The sequence below is a fragment of the Eumetopias jubatus genome, unplaced genomic scaffold (assembly GCF_037043125.1).
Source record: "Eumetopias jubatus isolate StellerSeaLion01/CBP00866 unplaced genomic scaffold, mEumJub1_p1.0 scaffold_75, whole genome shotgun sequence".
NCBI classification, from domain to species: Eukaryota; Metazoa; Chordata; class Mammalia; order Carnivora; family Otariidae; genus Eumetopias; species Eumetopias jubatus.
Window position 1 is genome coordinate 811,221 of NW_028274881.1, and position 17,024 is coordinate 828,244.

General features: G+C 39.8%; 1 protein-coding gene across 1 annotated transcript in view; it reads left to right on the forward strand.

Annotated features, from left to right (window-relative positions):
* Nucleotides 1-2,249: 2,249 nt before the first annotated feature.
* The window catches only part of LOC148161758 (cytoplasmic dynein 2 heavy chain 1-like), a 103,081-nt gene continuing 88,306 nt past the window's right edge, over nt 2,250-17,024 (forward strand). Inside the window, 11 exon segments of the mRNA XM_088020599.1 lie at nt 2,250-2,547; nt 7,218-7,388; nt 7,795-7,930; nt 9,525-9,643; nt 10,638-10,782; nt 11,528-11,760; nt 14,067-14,186; nt 14,290-14,403; nt 14,521-14,632; nt 14,957-15,081; nt 16,190-16,365. Of these exon segments, the coding sequence (XP_087876725.1) occupies nt 2,353-2,547; nt 7,218-7,388; nt 7,795-7,930; nt 9,525-9,643; nt 10,638-10,782; nt 11,528-11,760; nt 14,067-14,186; nt 14,290-14,403; nt 14,521-14,632; nt 14,957-15,081; nt 16,190-16,365 (1,646 nt within the window). The 5' untranslated portion in view covers nt 2,250-2,352.

Consider the following 17,024-nt stretch of genomic DNA (forward strand, 5'->3'; position numbering starts at 1 on the left):
ATGGCCCAAATACAATAAAGGTTATTTCTTGCTTGTTTAACAGCTGCTGGCCCTGCTCCACACTGAGTCGGGAGCCCCGCGTCCTACACATTTATGGTTGTCATCTCTTCTTGTTTCGTATCCAGCTTGCAAAAGATGAAGGTACACTCACTTCCTTCAAACCCCGTCTTCTAAGTGGGACACATTACTTCTGCTTACATCCTACTGGGGAGAATGAGTTAATGGCCACACCTGGAGAGTAGCCACTGAGATACTGGTGGATGTCTGGCTGTCTAACACTGTGATATAGTGCCTAGAGATCAGTTTGCAATTGGGTTTGGATATCAATCTTGGTTCTACAACTAATTATCTCTGTGGCTCTGCATAAGTTAGTTATATCTGAGATTCCTTCTGATTTATTGAAGCTTCATGAATACAGAGACCTAATCTGTCTTCTTTCCACTCTATGCCTAATTTTAGGTACCCAGCAGTGACATACAAAATTCCTACCCTGATTAAGTTTACGTGTCAACTGGAGTTTCTATGTTTCTTTTTCTTTTTTGAAGATTTTATTTATTTATTTGAGAGAGAGAATGAGATGGAGAGAGAGCATGAGAGGGGAGAGGGTCAGAGGGAGAAGCAGACTCCTCGCCGAGCAGGGAGCCCGATGCAGGACTCGATCCCGGGACTCTAGGACCATGACCTGAGCCGAAGGCAGTCGCCCAACCAACCGAGCCACCCAGGCGCCCGGAGTTTCTATGTTTCTTAATGTCTGAGTTACACTATATTTGGACACTCAAATGTCATATCTTGAGGAAGTCCAAAGCCCACCTAAGGGTTCCTAAAAATTCCTGGGAGGATAACATTCACAGGATCTCATCTGTTCCCAGACTCCTGTTCCTACCTGTGCCGCCTTCATACTTATCACATTGTTCTGGACGCTAAATACAACATTTCACACATTTCCACCAAAACAACTCACCTAGACCAAGCATTTGTGAGTATAGGTGGCTTTCCTGAAGACTTTGTTAAGGGTCATAATGCCCACTGCAGAGGAAAAATCTCTGTATCCATATTTAGCCATCTTTGCTTTCAAAATCCATCTTGGCTACCCAGTCATCTTGGGTTCCTGTTTGGATTTTTTTCCCATCCAGTGGCCAGCATCCCAATTTATGCACTCCTCTCTCCCACTTCGTGGATTATTTCAAGTTTAAATGAATTTAAATTCATTTCCCTTTACAATTCACAGCGGTTCCACTTTTAGTTCACCCCCAAATCTTACTCAAGATGCTCAGCAGATAAAAAGACACTCTTTCCACTGATGAGAGAATATAATTTTACGAGGAAGCTGTGGTTACTGAATGCAAATTAAAAAAAAATCTATGTTTGAGTTCCTTAGGATGAAGGCTCAAACCAGAGGCAAGATGACGCCTGACTAGACTACAAAATCCTTTAAGGGCAGGGCCTATGTCTCCAGGGCCTAGTCCATTACTGGGCACCCAGCAGCACGCAGCAAATTTTAGATGATTTTTGAATTCAGAATATCAGAATGAATGGCCAGCAGTTTAGTAGTTTACGGTGATGCCACGGCGAAGAAAACGAAACAGCCCGATTTCATTCCTGAATTTCTTCAGTACTGGGTATTGGGTTGTGCTTGTTATAAAACAAGCTAACAGGTATCACTGTACGTTTTGGTTATTTCACAAGTGTGACTGCGTGTTCCCGTAATGGTCGTGACGAAAAACCGCCGGTTGCATTTTTAGTAGTAAAGTAACAAGGGAAAGGGATTGGCGGGAAATGAAGCAGCACAGAAAGGGGCGGGGGAAGACGGAGCCAGAGAATTAACACTGTGCTCAACTCCTGCTCTTTAGCAGCCTCTTCAAAGAGCCATCTCTCGAGGTCCGCCCGGCAACCTGGCCGGCACCGGTCCATTTCGCAGATGCGGAGCCTGGCGCCGCCGGCTGCAGGTGCAGCGGGAGCCCCAGGGCCCAGCCGTCCGGACTCCGGGGCACGCGGCTCCACTGCCTGGATCGCTCCCCACAACCCGCTACGAGAAATCCGCAGAAAGAATAAACGGCAGGCTTTGCGACTGACAAACACCTGCCCGAAGCCCTTGGAAACGACCGCGGCGGCGGCAGCAGGCCACCGGCCTCCCGCCGGCCGCCGGCCTCCGAGGACTGTGCGTGCGCGTGCCCGAGCGCTAACGTCCGCGGCGCGCGCGCGGCCGCGCCGACGTCGGGCTCCGTCGCCAGGGCGACGGCGCTGGCAACCGCGAAGGCTTGCGGGCCGGCCGGCTGGCTGCGCGTATGCGCCGAGGTGGGCTCGGGCGTTGGCGGCGGCGGACGGCTGTCTTGCTCCGTCCTGGCCGCCGCCATGGCCGGCGGCAGCGGCGACGTGCGGAAGGCCTTCCTCTTCACCACGACCCAGAATTTCTTCGGACTGGTGTCGGAGCCCTGGGACCAGACGCTGACGTACAGCTGCCCTGAAATCAACAACTTCCTGGACGACGGCAACCAGATGCTCCTCCGGGTGCAGTGCACCGACGCCGGCGTCTCCTTCTCCAACGCGGTACGGGCGCCGCACGCCGCCACCTCCACCCCCGGCGCCGCCCGGCCCCCCGCGGCCCCCCTCAGGGACCCCCCAGGCCTCCCCGCTGGGGACCCCCCCCGCTCGGCCCCCCCCGGAGCGGGAACCCCCTCAGTCCCCTGTCAGCCTCCCCCCCGGGGACCCCCCCAGCGGGCCCCAGCCGGCCCTCCCCTCCTCCTATCCTCCCTTTCGGGCGTCCTCCCCAGGCTGAATCCCCTGGGGTACTTCCCCCGCGGGCCCCCGCCATAGCCGGCACTCCCTCGTCCCCAAGCCCCCGGGTGTGGGCCCCCTCCCCGGGTACACCCCCCCGCTGTGCTGATCTGCACCCGCGCACCTGAGCAGAGCACCTCTGTGCTCTCCTAGTTTTGCTTTGCTCTTAAAACACTACAACTAAAAAGATCTCTATCTTATCAAGAAAGTTTTTCTCGTCCCTCTGAGGTTCTTTGAGGCAAATTGTAGTGTATCTTTTTTGGGGTGTGCGCTGAGCTTAAATGGCCTCGAGGGAGAGGTTGGTTAGGAATTCAGATCTTTTAGGAAATGATAGAATACAGAGTTTGAATTCTTTTTGGAGGAGGCAGTGTGTGATTGACTCCCTGACGTTGGGCGCTGCTGCCTGCACTGGCAGGATGGCTGAAGAAGCGGTTCGGTTTCCAGCCCCGGCTTTTACGTGAGGAAACCTGCGGGTGATCCACGGAAGAGTGGCCTCAGGCATTGCAGGGTTCAGGAAATGCAGGAAAGACCAATTCTAAAACGTCTTTCTCTCCTGTTGGCCAGGATCCGAGGGTCCAGCAGAGGCTTCACACACAGCAAACCTGGAGTGCATTTTTGTTCCACGAGTCCTTCACCCCCTTCACTAGGAATCTGTAGTCTTGGATGTCATTTGATTCTCTTCAATAAACTTTGATTTTGAACTCAACATATGCAGGGCATTGCTAGTAGGCTCCGTGCGTTTAGAAGACAGTGTCAGGCACTGCTGTGCACCCCTCATGCGCATGGGCTCATTCATCATTACCCACAACACTGTAGAGAGGGATTGTCTTTATTTCCATTTTATGACAAAAGAAGGAAGTAAGGCACAAAGGTCGCTCCCAAGTGCTAGCCACTCCACTGCTCTAACTGTGCTAGAATTCAGAATGGGGGTCTCTGCCTCTGCCTTCCAGAGCCGCCTCCAGGGGCCTGAGGTGACCTACACCACTCAACAAACTACAAAATCAAGGTACACTGTGGTAAATGCCGCTGAAAGTTTAAATAGAGTGTAGTCCAGGGAAAACAGGATGAGGAAGGGTTTGGATTGCTGAAAATGTATCTTGGGTTGGGTACTGAAATTGGAAGTGCTAACTTTTTTTTTTTTTTTTTTTTTGAGAGTGAGAGAGAGCACGAGAACAGGGTGAAGGGCAGAGGGAGCGGGAGACTCCCCACTGAGCAGGGACCCCCCCCCCCCGATGTGGGGCTCAATCCCAGAACCCTGAGATCATCACCTGAGGCAAAGGCTTAAGCGGCTGAGCCACCTGACTTCATCCATGCTTCAGGTGTCCTGAAGCAGTAACTCTTTCAAGCTAATGCTGTTGCTACTAGAGCCCAGCAAAATGTATATTTAGTCATATGCCACACTACGGACTTTGAGTTATGCTTGAAGTGTTTTGTTGTGTACTGTAGATGTCTGACAGTCAACATGATTTAATAAGTTCATAAATATTGAGTACTTATGATGGGCCTGGCACTGTACAGGGTGCTTGCAATAAAGCTATGAGTACGGCAGAAATTGTCTTCAAGGAGTAGAGTTTGAGTGCACAAAGATTGGCTACACGTGTGCATGCAGATACATAAATTAACATAATTTTGGGCATTGATAAGTGCGGTTAGGATCCAAATAGAAGGGTGCCTGGGTGTCTCAGTCTGTTGGGTGACTGACTTCGGCTCAGGTCATGATCCCAGAATCCTGGGATCAAGTTCAGCATCAGGCTCCCTGCTCAGTAGGGAGGAGTCTGCCTCTCCCTCTGCTGCTCCCCCTGCTTGTGCTCTCTCTCTCTTAAATAAAAATCTTAAAAAAAAAAAAATCAAAATAGAGTAATATTAAAGCACTGATGGGGGTGGGCTGGGGAAGTGCATTAAAATGGAGGGGGATGGGCGCCTGGGTGGCTCAGTTGGTTAAGTGACTGCCTTCGGCTCAGGTCGTGATCCCGGAGTCCCGGGATCGAGTCCCACATCGGGCTCCCTGCTCAGTAAGGGAGCCTGCTTCTCCCTCTGACCCTCCCCCCTCTCATGTACTCTCTCTCTCTCTCAAATAAATAAATAAATCTTTAAAAAAAATAAAATAAAATAAAATAAAATGGAGGGGGAGGGACTACCTGTCTGGATTAGTGAGCTTTGAAGTGAGATTTGGTTGATGAGCTGTAGGCAGACAGAAGATTTAGAGGAAGAGTGTTCTAAGCAGAAGATAAGCACCAAGGCCCTGAGCTGGTCTCACTTAGATTTCAAGGGCCAGGCAAAAAAAATCAGCGATTGCAGAAGTTTAATGGATGACTGGAGAGTGTGGAAGATGACAACATGGACTAATCATCTAGAACCTTGGACCCCATTTAGGTTGAAACAGAAAGTCCATTGGTAATCTTAAACAAGACAGATGCGATCTGGTTTATGCTTTAGGAAAGAGGTTGGCAAACCTTTTCTGTGATGGGCCAGATGATACATATTTTAGGCTTTGTAGGCGGTAAGGTCTCTGTTGAAGCTACAGCTCTGCTGTTGTGTTATGGAAGCAGTCCTAGATAATGTTTAAATGAATATGATTGTGTTCTAATAAACTTTATTTATGGGGGCACCTGGGTGGCTCAGTCAGTTAAGCGTCTGCCTTCGGCTCAGGTCATGATCCCCGGGTCCTGGGATCGAGTCCCACATCGGGCTCCCTCCTCGGCGGGAAGCCTGCTTCTCCCTCTCCCACTCCCACTGCTTGTGTTCCTGCTCTCGCTGTCTCTGTCAAATAAATAAATTAAAAAATCTTTATAAAAAAACAAACTTTATTTATGGGCACTGACAATTGAATTTCATGTAATTTTTATTTGTCACGAAATGTTATTTTGATTTTTTTTTAAAGATTTTATTTTTAAGTAATCTCCACACCCAACGTGGGGCTCGAACCCACAACCCCCAGATCAAGAATAGCAAGCTCTCTCGACTGAGCCAGCCAGGCGCCCCTGTTTCATTTTTTAAAAACCTAGCTTGTGGGCTGTACAAAAACAGGCAGTAGGTTGTGGTAGGCTGATGCCTGATGGATCCCAGTAGGTGTTAGAGTTATTTTACAGCCTCAAAAAATAAAATCTTTGTACTCTGAATTAATAGCTATCAAAATTGCGTCAGTTAAGGGAAAATCGTAGTTGTCACTGATAGGGAAACTGGCAGGAGAGGCAGCTGGGAGTGCTGGTTCTGTTTCCCTTTTCTTGGGAATGAGGAGCAGCTGTAGTCAACCGATCCTTTGCTTTAGCTCTGACTTTGCTTAGGACAAAACTCATCATCCTGACTGATGGCCAGGGAGCCTTTGCCAGTGACTGTGGTTACTGTTTTCAAATGATAAAATGTATATTTTCTGAATATTCTTTCTTCAGGTAGGTGGGAGGAAGAGAGTACAGGGGTATGTACTATTTAACATCTAAAGAGTGAATTTTTCAAATCTACGTATCTGTAGCTTGTTTTTCTCGCTTGTAATTGGAATAAAATGATCATACTAGCGATAGAATTTTAGTGTATGCAAATGACAGTTTGAGAAATGCAGAGTTTGAGTAAATGCCAGTTCCCTCCTTGTGCCTAAAAAATATGATTAGGGTAAAAGAAAGGAGCATGAAATCTCACTCATCCTTAAGGGGTTTTCATGCACAGCAGTGAACTTGTTTGAAAGCTTTTTAATACATATACTTCTCTTTCTGGAAAAAGAAATGAGAGCAACTGTGAAAATGCATACATAATGCAAAAACTTCTTTTGGGTAATACATTTTTCCGCTAATGAACTAATTACTGTGAACTGACCTATTTTACACATGATTGCTTTAGTGACTTCCAATTTAGCTCATCCAGTTCCAACTTTAAATATTCTAGTTATACAACTTAAATGAAAAAGTTTGATGCTCAAATACTTTAAAGAAAAATTTTTTTACTCAGATAAATAAAGATAAACCTAAGAGATAGGCAACTTAAGTCTGTTTTGGTAGCTTTGAGTTTAAATATGACTTAAACACCTTTTAAAATGCTAGTTTCAGGTAAGAGGGTAATGAACATCCTTGATTTAGGCTTTTTGGAATAGAGTGGCGACCTATACTGCTAATCAGTTTGTACCTGGGGCACACAACTTTGATCTGTAGTATTAAGTCTGGTTGGAGTGGAGTGGTTAGCAGTATATGTCCACAATATTTATATAGTACTTTCTGTTTATAAGCTACTTGTCACAGTAGCTTTAGGATACAGTCACTTATAAGTGGGGATACATTTTAAAACCCAGATGCTCTTAAGGAGCAGAGATAGATTGGTTGTAATATACTGTGATTATTTTAAAGTAACTATTTTTTCCAAGGGATAAAAAATACAGTAATAGAACAGTTTTAGGGGAACATTTCTTTCAAATAGTTTCATGAAAGTAACATAAAAATCATTTGTTTATCACTTAGATTGATTTTGCTGACACAAAAGATAAAGTGCTGGTGTTTTTCAAGCTGCGACCTGAAGTAATTACTGATCAGAATCTACATAATAACATTCTTGTTTCATCTATGTTAGAATCCCCTATAAATTCTCTTTACCAAGCAGTACGGCAAATATTTGCACCAATGTTGTTAAAGGTAGGTAAATTAAAGGAGGTGTATGGTCATTTTTTTTTAAGCTAGGTATTTGTATAAATGTCTTTATAAACAAAGATAAATATTTGCTGTTAATGTCATTAGTATTTGTTTTTTAAATGTTATAAAAATTATAAAAAAATTAAAGTCAGCTTTGTGGACAAATAGAGAAATGGGAGAAAGAGATAAATGTAATCCACATCAGCTCTTAAGTTGCTATATAGTAAATTATTTTATAAAGTTTTAACTGTTGAAAGGCCTTTTTTTCCTCCCTTATGAGACAGAGGGCAGTGGCAGGCTTTGAGTGACACAGGTGTATTTCGACTTCTTTCTCTCAACAGTATTTTAAGGAAGCCAGTTTGATTGGAAAACTTTTGATCAATGTTTGCTCTTGTCTGTTTTTCTTTAGGATCAGGAATGGAGCAGAAACTTTGATCCCAAACTTCAGAATCTTTTGAGTGAACTAGAAACTGGTTTGGGTATAGTTCTACGAAGATCAGACATTAACTCATCAAAATTGAAATTTAAGGAAGATGATACACGAGGTATGGAACCGTAGCTTAATGAAAGAAAGTCAAAACAGTTTTCTTATTAGTACCTTAGTAAATTAAAATATTTTTTCACAGATTTATTTCCACACTTTTGGATCTTCTCTGAGCTTCAGCCTTTTAAATGAATAGATTTACATGGATTTTGAGAGGAAGAAAATGTAATCTTTAACAATGTGCAATTCATGGACATAGAATATAGTTGTCTCTCATTATTTGCAGTAGTTATGTTCTGTAAACTCACTGTGAATATTGAATTAGTAAATACTAAACTCTTGGTCCTAGGGGAAAAACAGTTAGGTTCCTGTGAGCCTCTGGTTGTAACATTTTTATCGACTTCTCAACATGTAACCCTATTTTATGTATGTTTCTGTTTTTAGTATAATATTTTACATGTGTTTCTGTTTTAATATAATTAATACTTTTTTAATATAGATTGTTGATTACTTAACATAGGCCTCATGGCCAGCAGCACTGTACCTCATGCATGAAGGAAACATCCCTGATACAAGTATCCTCTCTGTGGAGGTCACATCACAGTGTTCTTGTCCTTGGCAACACTGGAAGCACTTCAGCACTATGCTTGGGAGCCATTTTAAACAGAGAAATGACCAATAAAAAGCACAAAAAATGAGGAAAACATCCAGCTGAATGGGTTACAGAAAGGATACTTGTTTATGGTAGGAGATAGGAAACAGAAAGGCAGAGTTACCTTGTTCAGCCTGGGAACGTGTGTGCGGGGCAGCTCCCAATTTTTCATTGCTCTGTGCATGTCTGTGGATGACCATGAAAGCATTGCAAGCATTGATTTTAGATTACAAAATAAATGTTAGGAAATGGATGAATTCATAAATCCGTATCCATGAATAAGGAGGACTGACCCTAATTGTCTACTTTGCAAAGATAATTGATTTTTATTTTAAAAATGCATTTTATCTGAAGCTAATTATAATTTTATTCTAGCTATAAATATTACTTATGTGAACAATTAATATGAAGTGAATGACCTACACTAATCATTATTTTACAATATTGGATACAGTTTTATACTTTTTTGAACAGTAAATCAGATGCTTTTTGAATACCATAGACCCAGAAAGAACAGTGCACTTTTCCAGCATGTGATTAAGCAACTAGAAATTGTCCAATTCACTGGGAAATATAAAAACAAATTGAAACAAAAAATTATTTTAATTTGCTTATATTTTGAAATTAAATTGGGGGCGTTGATTGATTAAATTGTCATCATTTCTAATTTGGATGGTATTCCCGAGCATGAATCGTGATGGAAAGCCTTGTGTTGGAGAAGCAACCTTCCAGGTAGAAGGTGTAGACTGACCGTGTAGAGACGGATGATATACAAAAACATATGGGAAACATACTGAGCGACAAACCTGTGAAGTATACATTTGGTGTACTGTTAGTTGTTCTTAGTGGATTTAAGGAAGAACTTTCTGTCGATAGAAATTGTAAGGCTGATTTTCCGTACAGCTTCATGAGCACAGGAAATAGGCAAAATCAAATGAACCAGATAATTTCCTGGCTTTTCATTTTGTACTGATATTTCTTTTTTTCCTTCTCGCCTTTTCAGGTATTCTAACACCAAGTGATGAGTTCCAGTTTTGGGTAGAACAAGCTCATCGTGGAAATAAACAGATTAATAAAGAAAGAGCCAGTTATTTTAAAGAAATACTTGAAACAATTGCAAGAGTATGTGATTCCTATATAGTTATGTTTCAGACTTTTGATAAAAGTACTTTAGGATTCAGTTTTCATTAGATTTACCTTTGTTTTGACATTATTACTTGATGGTTGTAAACAAAAAATATCCTTAATACATAACAGGGTTTCCTTGAAGTGTGCACTTAATGTGCATACAACTTAAAAACCGAAACTTTTAAGAAAGTTAGATTCTAATCTCTAGTAAATATTTTTCTCAAAAACATAATTGCTTTTCTGCAGGTACATAGGGAAAAGCAAAAGCCTAATGTACTAACAGAGGTTCATCTACACGGAGGTAATATGTTCTTTTGAAGGAATGTTCAGTTTATTCAAGTTAGCATTTCGAAGTAATCCCAAATATGAAAAGTCTTAGTTTTATACTTGATTGATTATTCTTTGAAATATTCCTAGAGGTTAAATATGTGACCACTTTGAATATGGTTACAAAAAAGTCTATTCTTTTCAAAATAAGTAAATAGTAATTTTTTATTTGTTCCCAGTATTATTTCAATAGTATCATTTTAATGAAATGTTTGAAAAGTTTAAACTTTTTTTGGTCATAATGATGGAATGTAAAATCACAAACCTTGAGCTGTGATTGCATTACGGGTAACATGCAGTGCAGTCCATGAGTGACGACATACGGGAGCTAGTGTGGGTAATGTCTGTCTGGCATTAGAACCGCCTCCTTTCAGGAGCTGCAAGAAATGAATCCAGACTTCAAGAAAATTAGGTCAAGGGCAAACATGAATGGACTTTGCAATTCTTATGTTTTCTTCTGGCTTTCCTGAAATTTATGTTTGTAAAGGAACTTATAGGGTATTTGCATAAAGAAGTAACACATTCTCTGGTAGAAAAAGGAAGAGGAAATGATATCGCAGGTGTTAGAAGTGTAGCAATTGAAAAGTCTGGAAACAAGTTGACTCTATTGACGAAAGTAAAGTTATCATTATGTTTAAAAATGAATGCCTTTTGGTTTTAGGAATTTTATAACTTGGATGGTCTTTCCTTATTGGAGGTAGTTGACTTGGTGGAGACCACTCGGGATGTTGTAGATGATGTGTGGAGACAAACAGAACATGATCACTATCCTGAGTCACGAATGTTACATCTCTTAGATATCATAGGTACTGTTAAAGAAGCAAACTTTTGAAACTTTGGAAGCCTGTTCTACTTTGTTTTTCTAGTTTTTCCTTCAAGCCCTTACTGAAAATGCTCCTTAATGTAATAATTGTTGCTTAGAGTAATGCTTAGAGCAAATCATACCGGATTATTTAAATATAAATTTGTATATAGTTGGTTAATTTAAATCATATGTGTCAAATTCTTTGACCATTAATGCAAGTAAATTTACATAGATTTTTAGTCCCTATACATGTATTAATTTAAACTTTATTTTGTAACGGTCTCAAAAGTCTTTAGTATGTATTGGTTTACTTGTTAGTATTAAAGTGCATATACTTTTTGACCTAGAAAATACCATTCTCTTTATTATTCTTGGGAAATATTAGACAAGTACATAAAGGTATATGTATAAGGATAGTTATTGCTGCATTGTTTGTAATGTAGGAGTAGAGACATAGCGATTGAGAATTGGTTATATAATGCTACTTCCATACAGTAGTGTAGCCTTTTGAAAAATTATATGTATTTTTGCACTCGAGAGATGCACATAATACCTTGAAAGATGCGAAAATACAAAGAAATTATGTGCATGTGTTTTGAAAAATATGTTTTGAGCCTAAGGATATGCATATAGTATTTCATAGATCCTTAGTTTGCTAATTTGTATATTTTTATCATAAGCATGTATTCTGTAATTATTCAGTAAAAACACATTTCCATTAAACAATTTGCTTTCTCTTTGATTAGGTGGTTCATTTGGAAGATTTGTTCAGAAAAAGTTGGGAACTTTGAATCTGTGGGAAGATCCTTATCATCTCGTGAAAGACAATCTGAAAGCTGGTATTTCAATTTGTGAACAGTGGGTGGCCGCCTGTAATCACCTAACAGGTCAGGCGTGGCAGCGCTATGTCCCTCATCCATGGAAAAATGAGAAATACTTCCCTGAAACACTTGACAAACTTGGCAAACGCCTTGAAGAGGTATCATTTGATTACTTGGGTCTTTGACATAAGTATGAAGGAGGTTCAAACCTGTTTGTGAATATATTTTATAATTAGTAAGTAGTACACATCTGATAGGAGTTACTTATGTTTTGGGGAAAGAATAAGAATTAAAGTTCATGTGAGATAATTTTTGGCAGTCATGTGACTGGTGCCCAACTAGCTGCTAGTTTCCACCTGCTTGCTTTTTCTTCGGTGTGTGACTGTTCACCTTGTAAGTTGTGAACTTCTGTTTTGTACTCCTCTGTTGTGAAAAAGATAATCAGCTCCCCGTCCAGGTATAGAAGTTCTCAGACATTCCCTTGGCTATTTAAATTGTTATGAAGCAGGGACAGCTTTTCAGGGAGTATTCAGTGGAAATACTGTTGGAAGAACTGTTTAATTTACATAGGTTACAAGTTTCAGTATAGAACTTAAGCATTTAGCTTGAGGGGCTAGCAAAATGGGAATATGCAAAGATTGCAAAGCTGACTTTTCCCCCTTGGTGCTCATAGTTCCTTGGGGATTTTTTTTAAAACCTTTTTCATTATGAAAAATTTGAAACATGCACAAAAGTGAAATAGTGTAACAAATGCCCGTGTATACGCCACTTGATCTCAACAGCCACTGGCATTACTCAGTTTCTGTTCCATCTTTGTCTCCCACCTTCCCTTTTTTTGGAGTATTTTTAAAGCCAAGGCAAGAAATCGTATACTTACACCCTGAAAACAACCACAGTACCACCATCACACTCAACAAAATGACAATATTTTCCTAGTATCATTTTGTATTTAACCAATGTTCAGTTGTCCTGATTGTTTCAGAAAATCTTTATAGTTAGTTTACTTGAATCCAGCTGCTTCACAGGTGCTGCTGTGTGATTCCTACCCGATACATCAGGAGGCACACAGCCTCAGTTTCCTACTGGCAGGGAGGTCAGTTTGCTCTTGGCTCTCCTTATGATGCTCTTCCTTCAACTCTTCTAAGTGACTTACCAGCCACTGATGATCGTGAGCAGTTGTGACATAGATTCTCCAGTTCTGTTGTTCTTTCTGTGTTTCTCTTAATGACGGAAGAACTTTTTGTCATCAGTTTTTTAGTTACTGTGAATGGCAGTAGACACAATTACCTTTTTTCTTTGATTTATCACTTGTTAGAACAGTGAACAATAAGTTAGTTTCATAGTAAGTTCCATAGGCAATTAATAAAATGTTTTCTCGTTAGTATCATTACGAAGCCATGAGTTTTTATATTTTATGAGTTTCAGTCTATTATGGTTATTGTTATTATCCTCAAATTATTCCATCTTTGGGCAGTGAATGCCCATTTAAGTTGGCTCTTGTGTTATTTTGACATGAATCCAGTATTTTTTGACAACTTCCTTACTTTTAGCCCCCCACCCCCCAAAATGTACCAGCCCATCTTGGACATTTTCTGCCTCACTCCTGGGACTAGTCATTTCTCTCAAGAGCCTGGTTCCTTTTAGTGGAAAATGGTATTTAGCAGCAACAATCTGGTTGGGAAAATATTGCCATTGATAACTTAGTTATCAATGCTTTTAGGCCTTCTCAGTAGACAGGGTTGTTACATTGGTATTTTTGTTTTTAGCAAGAAAAGAATCAATAGTATATACTCCTCTTTCCATCTCAAATGAAAGGTTAGAGTGTTTTTACTTAACCTTTTTGATTGCCTTTTAATTGTTGGAAATTTTATTTATTTTTAAATTGAAATACCACACATTTTATTCATTTAAACTATACACATTTTTTTTTTAAAGTAGGCTGTACACCCAACATGGGGCTTGAACTCACGACCCTGATATTAAGTGCCGCCTGCTCTACCAACTGTGTCAGGCAGGTGCCACTCTTGGTGGAAGTTTTAAATACAAAATACAACAGTTTGTTTCCCAGCTATTTGTAAGTTATACATAATAGGGTTGTTAACATATTATTTCATTGTTAGAGGTGCAATTTAATGCAGAATAATGAAAATCAGAAGTTCTTTTTACTGAATTAAGGACTCTAAAACGTTACTTAAATGAACTTTAAACATAGCTTAACTGTATTTAGATTTTGTGTGTTTTCACCAGGTTTGAACACATTAATTGACAGTAGTGTTGTGATGTAATGACGTCTTTGAGCACCACTTTGACTATTGATGAGTAGTAATTCTCAAGATTACGGTTTGTTGTATTCATTTCAGTGAACCTAGTTTAAAGAAACTCTTGCCAAATACATGTAGACTCTAGACCTATTTGTGCAGATTTATCAATTTAAATAAATTTGTTTTAATATTTTATGTTTTAGGTTTTGGCTGTTAGAACAATTCATGAGAAGCTTCTTTATTTTTTACCTACCAGTGAAGAGAAGATCATATGCCTGACTCGAGTATTTGAACCTTTTACTGGCCTGAATCCATATACTGAGGTTGAATATATATGTTTTTGTCTTTATAACTTTCTGTTTGTATTGTTCTTCTCAAAGGCAAGTATTGAAAATATTAAAAGTCTAATAATATTAATTTGTTTAGCCTTTATGGAAAGCTGCAGTGTCTCAATATGAAAAAATTATTGCACCTGCGGAACAAAAAATAGCAGGAAAGTTGAAAAATTATATTTCAGAAATTCAGGATAGTCCACAGCAGGTAAAATATTGACATATTTTATTTTTACTATTTCCCTTAAGCTATTTTGGGAGATATTTATGTATTTACCAAGTTGATCGATTTAGGATGAACATGTACTTTTTTATTTTATGTTAGCTTCTTCAAGCATTTCTGAAATATAAAGAGTTGGTGAAGCGTCCAATTATAAGTAAAGAATTGATGTTAGAAAGAGAAACTTTACTGGCAAGACTTGTGGACTCAGTTAAAGGTAAAAGTTTATGAGAGATTATAGTGTTTGCTTGAGAAAATATTTTTGTAGGTTACTTTTTCTTGTATAACATTTAGGATTAGGACTATATAACATTATATGCTGAAGATTAATTTACTACATTTGGTATAAATTACAGATTTTAAAAATTAGTTATTTTCTTCTGTCTCATTTGATACATGGTAAAGTCCCTGAAGGTAAACAACCAAGCCTTAGAATTTGTCTGTCCACAACCTTTCACTTAGTACTTGGTGCACAGAAGGCACGTAGGAAATCTTGACTGAATGTGTATAATCATTTATTTGATTTATTTAAATTTTACAGATTTTCGGTTAGACTTTGAGAATCGATGCCGAGGAGTTCCTGGTGAAGCATCTGGACCGCTTTCTGGCAAAAACCTTTCGGAAGTTGTTAATAATATAGTTTGGGTTCGCCAGTTGGAACTGAAGGTATTAGTTTTAATAGATGTTGAAGAACACTAATTGTAAAATGTGCTAAATTAATATGGAAGGCACTCTAGAACTCTAGTGAAAAAATGAAAAAAAAAATTCTCTGCTTTCTTTGGCATTTCCATCTAATTTTCATGTGAAGTGTAGAATTCTAAAAAAGTGTACAGAGGAGGTTTGAATGGTCCACTCATTTTTTATGTAGAGATAACTAGCACATCCTTTATCATTCAGGTGCAGTTCCACGTAAAGTGCCTTCTTAAGAAAATATTGAAGAGGAAATCATCTTTTATATATTTTCAAAGGGTTTTTTTTAATCCTTTGAGATTATCACTGCAAAATCTTTGTAGTTGCAAACTCTATCAGCAAGTATGTTTATGTAGGTAAATCATTCTAGGTTGAAAGGAAATTAAAGGAAAGGTGAAATGAAATGTAATTATGACACTGCCTAAGATTAGGGTCAGCAATTTATGGATTTAACAGCTACTCTTTTAATATTTTGGTATTATCAAAATTGATCTAAGATTCTTATGTACAGTGTCTTCTATCTGACTCACATAATGGATGTTCATTGGTTATGGTCTGTGATTAAGAGCAAGCAGACATAGAGTGTCTATGTTGGAGAGTTCTACTTATTCAAGGTTGTGTTTTTGATGTTCTGTTTTCTGAAATAGTCTACCCAATTTTGTCAGTCAGCTTTCCAAAGTGCTAGATCATGTTCTGTGTACAGTTGTGGAAGAAAGACATTTCTTTCCCCTAATTGCCCTTCAGATTGGCAGATATGTGTGAGCTCTTCACCAGAGCACTAAGCAAAGGACCACATTATTGCTGCACATGTGTAGGAGCGTCGCTGAGTTCGTGGGGGTCTCACCCTTCCGATTAGGCCTCGTATGCGTTACATCTGTGTTTGGCTATTCTGAGTTGTACAAGTCAGAAGCAAAGTGGGGGTTGATCTTCTCACCTTTCCTGGCAAATCTTCTCTCCTACTGTTTATAGGTGGATGGGAAAGTAATTTCTGAATCACACATCAGAGAAGGTGGTTCATTTTATGCCAATTTTGTAGTAAGTATTAATATATTCTTGTAATATTCTTGTGATGTGGCTTTTTAAGGTGGATGATACTATCAAGATGGCAGAGGCTCTTTTATCTGACTTGTCAGGATTCCGATCTTTCCATCGAAGTGCTGAAGATCTCTTAGACCAGTTTAAACTGTATGAACAGGAACAATTTGATGATTGGTCCCGAGACATTCAGTCTGGTTTGTCTGATTCCAGATCTGGTTTGTGGTAAGTACAGATACACTAAACAGTGACATCTGGGCAAGAATCTTGTTTCTTATGCTATTAACCGAGTTTTCTCTGTTCTCTCCTTTGTCCAAACTTGCTGCCGCCTGGGTGGCTCAGTCGTTAGGCGTCTGCCTTCGGCTCAGGTCATGATCCCAGAGTCCTGGGATCGAGCCCCGTGTCGGGCTCCCTGCTCAGTGGGGAGCCTGCGTCTCTCTCTCCCACTCCCCCTGCTTGTGTTCCCTCTCTCGCTGTCTCTCCCTGTCATATAAGTAAATTAAATTAAATTAAAAAAAATTTTTTTTTTGGTTAGTTTTTTATTATCAACTTTTAAGTCATTAAGGTTGGGAACTTGGAAGATAGAGTTAGTCGACTGCCCACCTTGCTTCTCGTGCGTGTTTGTCAGGTCTGCAGATTCTCCTTTTAGAATGAGGCTTTCCTCTCCTGTGGTGTGTTGCTGTTGGTATTCATATATGTTTTTCTACCTTTTTACATTAATATTATTTACAGGGATACACACACACTGTAAGCTATAAAATTTCATTATTTTAAGCTCCTTGAGGTGGGAAGTAATCTCTTCATGAAATACTACTTTGGTGCCCACCGTAGGGTAAGGGTTTGCTAAACACTTACTGAGCGATATTGAACCTAATTTAATTGGT